The 7,970-nt window shown below is 51.9% G+C and overlaps 1 protein-coding gene across 1 annotated transcript; it reads right to left on the reverse strand.

Moving 5' to 3' along the window:
* Positions 1 to 2,430: 2,430 nt before the first annotated feature.
* On the reverse strand, positions 2,431 to 3,929 carry Ptf1a (pancreas associated transcription factor 1a). Its single transcript, XM_027928437.3, has 2 exons — positions 3,152 to 3,929; positions 2,431 to 2,731 (listed from the first exon to the last, which is right to left on the reverse strand). Exons 1-2 carry the CDS (start codon positions 3,927 to 3,929, stop codon positions 2,529 to 2,531), a joined length of 981 nt encoding a protein of 326 aa, XP_027784238.2. The 3' UTR covers positions 2,431 to 2,528.
* Between the last annotated feature and the right edge of the window lie 4,041 nt (positions 3,930 to 7,970).

Raw genomic sequence — 7,970 nt, forward strand, 5'->3', positions numbered from 1 at the left:
TTGGCTTACTCAATTTTATTTTCATAGGCATTTTTTTTTTTAACTTGGAAGAAAAGTGTTGACTTAGAAGGACTGCTGAATACCTGTCAGTCAAACTGCCCCCACAAGGTCTTTCCAGTGCCAGACTGTATTTGCTGGCCAGAGATGCCTCAGGCCAGAGGCTCTCCAGCCTGGCGCTGCTACAAGGACGGCGGCTCCTGCACCCAGTGCAGCTCAGGCCTCCCTGACGCCAAAGTAGACTCTGAAATGATACGTTTGTTCTGCTTTTACTGCTGCATTTTTTTTTAAAAGAATTGCTACACTAGAATGAATGGATTATGAGTAAATAAAAAGAAACTGTCAGTCTCTTTGAAGGTTGTGCTTAAAGGGACTTGCCAAGTCAGGGCACAAGAGTGACAAGATAGAGACCCTGGTGTTTTGCATGCTCAGCTCGGCTCTTCCGCTTCATCTGCACCGCACTAAAGGATGTGTTGATGCATTGAATCACAAAAAAAGTGGCACGCAAAATAAAAGGTGCCACATCACAATGATTGTAGTGTTTTAACTACGAATTGCCACATCACCCAATCCAAGGAAATGCAGGTCTACACAGGCAAAGAAAACGATACAACACTTCCATAACTTATAATTAAGTTGAAGTCTGCCTAACATTTGACTTTCTAATGAGTGTAATGAGATTACATGCCTGATGGAAGCATTTGTGCAAAAGCAACTTTCGTGTTTAATGAGGCCCTAATACAGGACAAAATTGAATTATTTTCTCTCGTTCTCAAATTCTGTCTCCTGTGTGAAATCATCTTTTGGGGGAGGGGGCCGAGAGGACGCGAAGGCTGGAAGGGGTGTGAGGGTCCATGGCCAAGGCCCTCCTGGGAGCCTCGCGACCCAGAATCTCCGCATGTCTGGCCAGGCCGCGCTGCGGGGTCGGGCTCGCGGCCTCGCTTTAATTGCTCTTGGACGAGGGCCATGGCACCCGCGGCGCGCGGGGAACCCCTCGGTGGGTCTGAAACTAGGTTAAAGCAATTAGCATGCTGCCGGCATATTGTCCTTCCGCAAGGCCATGGGTACTGGGGGCGGTTCGCGATTGTACCTTGACTGACCAGGGGGACGCTAGGCTACACAGGAGCAGCTCGCCTTTGCCGGGCCTGAGCAGGGCCTGGGCAGCTCCAGGACCGAAGTTTCACGAAGAGGTGCGCGCCTCCTGCTCTGCGCCCGTGCGCTCGGGTCCTCACCATCCGCAGCCGCGCCACCGGGCTCTGCCCACGGGTGAGAGCGCTGGGGCGGTCGCCGCGGTGGATGGTAGCTGGAGCCCAGGCTTCCAGGGTCTTCCAGCTGAGCGACCCCTGGCCTCGCCTCCGCTTCTCCCGTTCGCTAGGGGGCGATCCTGTGCCCTCCGCCCCAGGCTTGTGTTCTCTCCAGATCTCTGGCGGAGGAAGATTAGGTTCTGGTATAGGCAAAACCAAGCCAGTTTTAGAAATAACCTGTGGATGTCGCTCAGTGGTAGAACGATGATGGCCTAGCATGCGTGGGATTGGATTCCATCCCCAAGCACCGAAAAAAAAAAAATCAGTTGTAGATATGCCAGGCAGAGTAGGCTCCTTCCTCCCTTACCTCGAAAACCCTGAATTTTGTTGGAAGCCCCCACCCCAGATATTCCCCCGGATCTCAATACCACCGCCTGACCCATACCCTCTGAGAGGAGTACGCCTGAGTTTCAAATATCTGATGCTGCAACTGCCAAAGGATGAGTGGCAGGGCAGCTCAAGAGCAACCCATCCTCCAGCCATGGAAGCAGAAAGACCCCTTCCCTTTCCCAGCCCAGGAATTAGCTCCCAATTTCCACCAGACACAGCGCCTTCACTTTTATACAATACGATTAGGCAGAATGAGGGTTATTTTGGGTAAACCAAACATGACCTGAGCCTCAGCCTTCCTCTCTGAAAAGTGGGAATAACAAATCCTATCACCTATTTGCCCCAAGGGTATCTGAAAGGTAGGCTAAATGTTACTATTTGGGGCAGATGATACAGAAGAAGGGCTGTAATGGCGAATTGGAGGTCATCTAAATAAAACACAGTTTCCTACTTGATAGCTACCTTTGAGTTTCTGATTTAGTTTTTACCAAGTTAATTATTTTTAATGACATAGTTGCCCCCGTCATGTACTAAACAAATAACTTGTAGAAAAAGGTGTCAATAGCATTTATTAACAACGCTTAGAAATAAACTGTATTTGGCAATAAATAAGCATGAAGTTTTCTGACCAGAGTTCTTCCAACAACGCAGAGTTCTGCTAAAGGTGCTGGGGGAATCATCCGCTATTGCATATTTTTAGAAAATCAGGATAAATTATATAAATTATATATATAAAGAGATCATCTATTTCATTAACTCAACAGGATAATAAATAGATAAATAACAGTTGATTGCCATTAGAAAAATTTGATTCTTAAATTACATTTACATTATAGGTATTTACATGTACAATATGCACAGAGACATAATCAGATCCTCAACCAAATATGAATTTTCTCAGGACACAAATTCAAAGGGCGGTTCGTTTTCTATGTTGTTAAATGAAGATTTGCTGTTGAGTTTTCTGGGGTCCTCTGGGGTCCACACTTTGGCTGTTCGGATAATATTTTGCTCTTTGAGTTGTTTTTCATCAGTCCACGAGAGAGAGTGTCCTGCAAGGGGAGGGAGACCATAATCCGGATCGCTAGGTGAGGGAGGCCCTAGGGAGGTGAAAAGAGAAAACAGACTGTGAATATCCAATTATATTCCCAGAGGCCCCCTCCGACTTTCAGGATGCCCTCATGTGCAGACTGAACAGGAGTCTCACAGTCATACTAGAACCACCCTCTTAGTCCACTTCTCAAGCCCCCAGCGCCCGCTCCCCGGGATCTTAGAAGCTGCTGGTGTGGCAGGGACGCTTGTCTTCCCAGCAGCAGTCAAAGCGTCAGGTGTGTGTGTGGGTGGGTGGGGGGAGGTACGCGAGAAAGAAGCTTGTGCTCCAGGTTGCCAGTGCCCACCGTCCATCTGCCCGCCCATCGGTCCCTCAGTCTGCTTGTCAGTCGGTTCGCCCTGCCTTTCCTGGGCCTTAGCGGGCCGGTGTCAGTGCCCCTCTCCCAGACCTGAGATGGGGACGCACTTACTGGTGCCACGATGGCAAATGATGACTTTCTGGGCCTGACTGCCCGGGCTGTCCCCGCCCAGGCGCCCGCCGCCGCCGGGTCCCCCGCATCCGCCTGCGCCGCCACCCCGCAGCGGCAGATCCGCCTGCACGAGCTCGCTGAGGAAGTTGATATAGCCGATGGCCAAACGCAGTGTGTCCACCTTGGAGAGGCGCTTTTCGTAGGGTAGCGTGGGGATGTGCGAGCGCAGCCCCTCAAAGGCGTCGTTGATGGACTGCATGCGCCTCCGCTCGCGGACGTTGGCCGCCTGCCTCAACTGCTGCAGCTCAGCCTCAGAGCGCACACGCCTCCTCCGCCGCGCTGCGGCCGCCGCCGCACCACTCAGACCACGCAGCCTAGCCCCTGGAGACAGCACGGCAGCCGCGGCGCAAGGGTAGGCCAGGCAGGAGGGCGGCGAGCCCGGCGAGTAGGGGAAGCCGCCGGGGGGCGCCCCTGTCTCGCAGCAATAACCGCCGCTGTCCTCAGGCTCGCCGGGACCCCCAAGGGGCGGCGGGGCGAGCGCGTGCGGGGCGACCGAGGGCGCGGGCTGCAGTAGCAGGCATGCCCCGTCGCGGTAACAATACTCGTGCAGCTGGTGGCTGAGGAACTCCACCTCGGCCTGCTCGTCTGCCAGCAGCTCATCGCCGTCCTCCAGAGGGTCCCGGGAGGACTGGTCGGTAAAGAAATCTTCCTCGTCAAAGTAAGCGGACGGGAAGGCGTCCAGGGCCCCGGGGAAATGCTCCAACAGCACTGCGTCCATGCTGTCCGTGGCCGCGGGCCAGGGGGCCGGCAGGATTGCCTAGGGTGAGGCTTTGTAAGTGCTGGGTTGTCGTGCTCTCTGGTCCGGCTGCCCCTCCTTCTGGGCCCTGCGCTGGGGGCGCGCGGCGGCAGCCCGACTGCCGGCCCCCGGGCCTCCCTGGAGTGCCCGCCGCCGCGGCGCTCTGGCTGGCGCCCGCGCTGCACTAGGGAGGGCTGGGACCGACTTGCTGAAGCTGAGGGCCGGCACGCGAGGATTCTTATAACTACATCCACAGGCGCGTGCCAGGGACCCGCTGCGCCAGCCAATCAGAGCGCGGGGCGCGGTGGGGAGGGGGCCGGGAGGCCCCGGGCGGTGGCGGCGGGTGCGCTTTCCTTCTTTTGGGAGCTCCTGGGGCGAAGGGAGGCGGGGTTCGTCCCGCTCCTCGTCGATTATTTTGTACTTACCTTCCCAGAACGCAGCTCCGGGGACACCTGTGACCCGCAGCTCCCTCCACCTGTCCCCGCGCACTCCGCACCGCAATGCCCAGTTCTTCTACTCCGGGGCTAGGGTTGTGGCGCGCAGTCATAAAAGATCCTAAGGGTGCAAGAGTTGACCCCCATCGGTGTTCGGTCTTCTTTTGGAGTCCAAGCAGAAGCCACCCACAGCCTGAGCAATTAGAGCGGCTGCAGTCAGGAGCTGGGAGGGTGCATTTCGCCATCCCATACCCGGGCGCGCTCGGAGCTCGGGCATGGGTTCTATTGGGGGCTTCTGTCCTATCACCCGGCCTTTCAAGGACTCTTGTGAAGTTTTCAGGATGTTCTAGTGGGGTTGGAAGGCAACCTGATCCCATTCCTAAAGAGCGCAGACTCAGCGCACTGTCTAGGAGCGCGCCTAGGGGACTCCGCTCTGGGCCGGACCAGCCTCCCTTGCCCTCCCCTGGGGCGGGGGGTGGGGTGGGGGAAGGGGAAGGGGAGAGGAGACACCGTTGCCTCGGAGAGCAGCTCAGTGGGGCGCATTTCTTCAGAGAGCAAATCGAGACCCTAGGGGTTCTGAGCCATAAACTCGGTACAAAAGGAGTCAATTGAAGCTCCTGCTCCGGAGCAGTCCGAAGCGAGGGCATTGAAGTTAAAGGGCAGAGTGTAAACCATTTTAAAAGCCTCAGTCTCTCACCTTTCTGACTGGCCACCGGGACCATTCCTCAGTGATTTTTTTTTCTCGACCTTTACACACACGCGCGCGCGCGCGCGCGCCCGCCGTGTGCAGTCTGCTCTAAGACATTTTATCGCAGGCTGTAGTGCAACTTGAATTCCTCACTTTAAGAGCAACAAAGAAACACTTTCAAGGTCGGGCAATTCCTATTAAAAGCCGGGCTCCAGTGCCATCCCGGAGAGTTAAGAAGCGCAGCTTCAATAGAGCAGCGGAGGAGTTGTCTTCCAGGGTCAGACACTTCCTATTTTAGACAGTTGTTGTAGCTGAGGTTTCTGTAGGTTATTCAAAATCCCTTCAAAATCCAAGCCCATGCCTCTGAAGAACTGTTACTTAAACACAGTTTACTTTCTTTAACTCTACGGCCAAAAGATATATAAGATTAGAAGAAGGAGAGGTTACTCTTCCTTGAACTGTCAAGAACCCCAAAGGTCCACTATTTTATAGCAGCTTTTTTTCATGTGGTCTTGTCTCCTTTACAGTGTTGTCATTGTCCATAAGTGGATGCAGATATGGTCCAAGTTTCCTGTGACAGAAGCTGAGCTACAATTTTCTTAATTTCGATTCCTCTTTGTGGCCTCAAAGGGAAGGAAGCTACGGGGATGTTTAGGGATGTGTGTAATGACCAGGGATCTAGCCAGCTGCCTGCGGTTGTGTACCCAATTCCTTGTACATTGGAAAGGTCCTCTCCTGTCCTCACTTGGTTAGAATACAACCAAATGGATCCATTTGACGACTTGCAAGAGTAACAGCTAGCCTGAATTCAGCACCTTATCCAAAATATTGATAAGCACTCACCAAAGAAAAGACTGACTTTGAGCCTACAATGGCCCTCTTTCATTGACTGAGAGATCTTCTCTGGTGGCCTAGGTGGTTCTCAAGAAAGTATGTTTGGGTCATGAAAATGGAGGAATGGTACTGGGAAGCTTGGGAGCGAGTGCATGTGAGTATCTTCTTATTCGATGTGATTACAAAATTGTCTTACATATGTTTGATGAGTTTATGAGAGAGTTCCAGAAATTTATCTTGGACACCCAGATGAGCTAATGGGAAACCAACTGTCGGTGGGAAATGTTGCTATCTTATGAGGTTGGGCAGAGTTCATTTCATGTTGGGAACTCTGGGCATCTCATGGATGAACAGAGTAGGAGGAAGAAAGTACTCGTCTGTTGTCCCCATAACATTCCCTCCTCTTTTTTTCTCCTCCCTACTCCTGGCTCCAGTATTTTCTCCTGGAGAACTGCTGGCTGTCTGCAGACTTGTCTCCTTGGGAAGCTACACAAGCCCTGTAGACAGACAGACACATACACACACACACACACACACACACACACAGTTCTTAAGTAAGACATGATCGTTCTTTTCTTTAATAAAAAGAAGAAAGACTTCTCTGATAATAAAGGAAATTTTCTCTGGGTCACTGGAGGTCAAAACAGTGTGGACCGGCTGCCCTCTGCCACTCAAAGCAACAGGTTGGGTGAGGAAAACACTGGAACTGAATGTTATCTTTCCCTACTAGTGGCCCCAACTCTCATTCCAGCCCTCCCTCCACACCCCAGGATCCTCTGGGCAGTGGGGGATCATGCGGAGGACTTCTGTTGAAAGGTACCGGTTAGCTTGCACACAGGAAAAGCTGGTCTCAGAGCTGTAAACTGCTCCATTCTCTGCTAAGCTCACACTTCCCTTCCTCTCCACTCTGTCCTCATGAGAGATGTCCCCTAATCTTGTAAAGAACCCCTACCTCATTCAAAGATGACATCCTTTCTGCTGAGATGTGCAATGGAGGGGACTTGGTTCCCCTAGTACCAAACCCTGGTAAGACCTTCAAGACTTTTTCAAGCCTTTCCACCGAGGTTCATTGCCAACCTGTTATCCTGGGCCTTGTGGACTCCCATACCTCCTTTGGGCTGCCTCAACCCTCTCCTGGGTTCTTAGTTCCAGGAAATGTCCTAGCAAGGGCCACTGAGGTTGAGCCTTGATCTCTTTCTCTCTCTACCTCCCCCAACCCATGACCAGTCCCAGTTCTCTCTCTTTCCCAGGAGTCTCAAGGACCTGAACATGTGTTCATTGTTTTCCAGCAGACATTTCTGAGCTTCTAGGAGTAGTGATGGTAGGGTTAGAACCCAGGGCCCTGGTCCTTCCTCAGATGGATCTGGGCAGAGACCACTAGTGAAGCAGGTACTTGTGGTCATGACTCCCAGTCTATTTCTAGCTTGAAAAATGGATCCACAGCAGGGTGTGGTGGTGCATGCCTGTAATCCCAGCTACTCTCAGCTGAGGCAGGAGGACTGCAAGTTCAAGGTCAGCTTCATCAACTTAGTGAAATCTTACCTCAAAAAAAAAAACAGGGGGGGGGGACTGGCCCCTACTCCTGGCTTCACTGCATGGGCCACAGCACTAATTGAGATCAAGGAATGATAACAATTAAGTGAGAATTTGCTAAATGTGTGGTTCCCAGAGTAAGACAAAGTATGCTAAATTAAATGTGGGATCGGGAACAATCTCTATCCACTATATATGGATGACTTTTCCACTTGGAAGAACTACTCTGATCATGTGATCATGTGGCATTTTCTCCCATCCCAGAAATGACTGGTATAGATGATGTTGAACTCTTGGTTGGTGCTGAGGATCAAACCGGGGATTCATGCATGCTAAGCACACACTATACCACTGAGTTATGTCCCCAGCCCTTTGAACTCTGCTCCCTCTCTGTTCTCACCATACTTGATCATATTCTGAACTATCTCATTTTATCCTAAGATCTATCTCAGAAGGAAAATTTGCTAGAAAAGATGAAAAAATAAACATGATGGACTTTCAGATACGTTTACATCCATTCTCACAATTCTGCAA

This window comes from Marmota flaviventris, chromosome 12, assembly GCF_047511675.1.
Source record: "Marmota flaviventris isolate mMarFla1 chromosome 12, mMarFla1.hap1, whole genome shotgun sequence".
Classification (NCBI taxonomy): Eukaryota; Metazoa; Chordata; class Mammalia; order Rodentia; family Sciuridae; genus Marmota; species Marmota flaviventris.

Bases quoted from the DNA above. Each gene is read 5' to 3' on its own strand.
- Ptf1a (XM_027928437.3), bottom strand. From the start codon at position 3,929: ATGGACGCAGTGCTGTTGGAGCATTTCCCCGGGGCCCTGGACGCCTTC. The intron at 2,732-3,151 runs GTAAGTGCGTCC...TCACCTCCCTAG, and splicing joins CATTTGCCATCGTGGCACCA to GGCCTCCCTCACCTAGCGAT.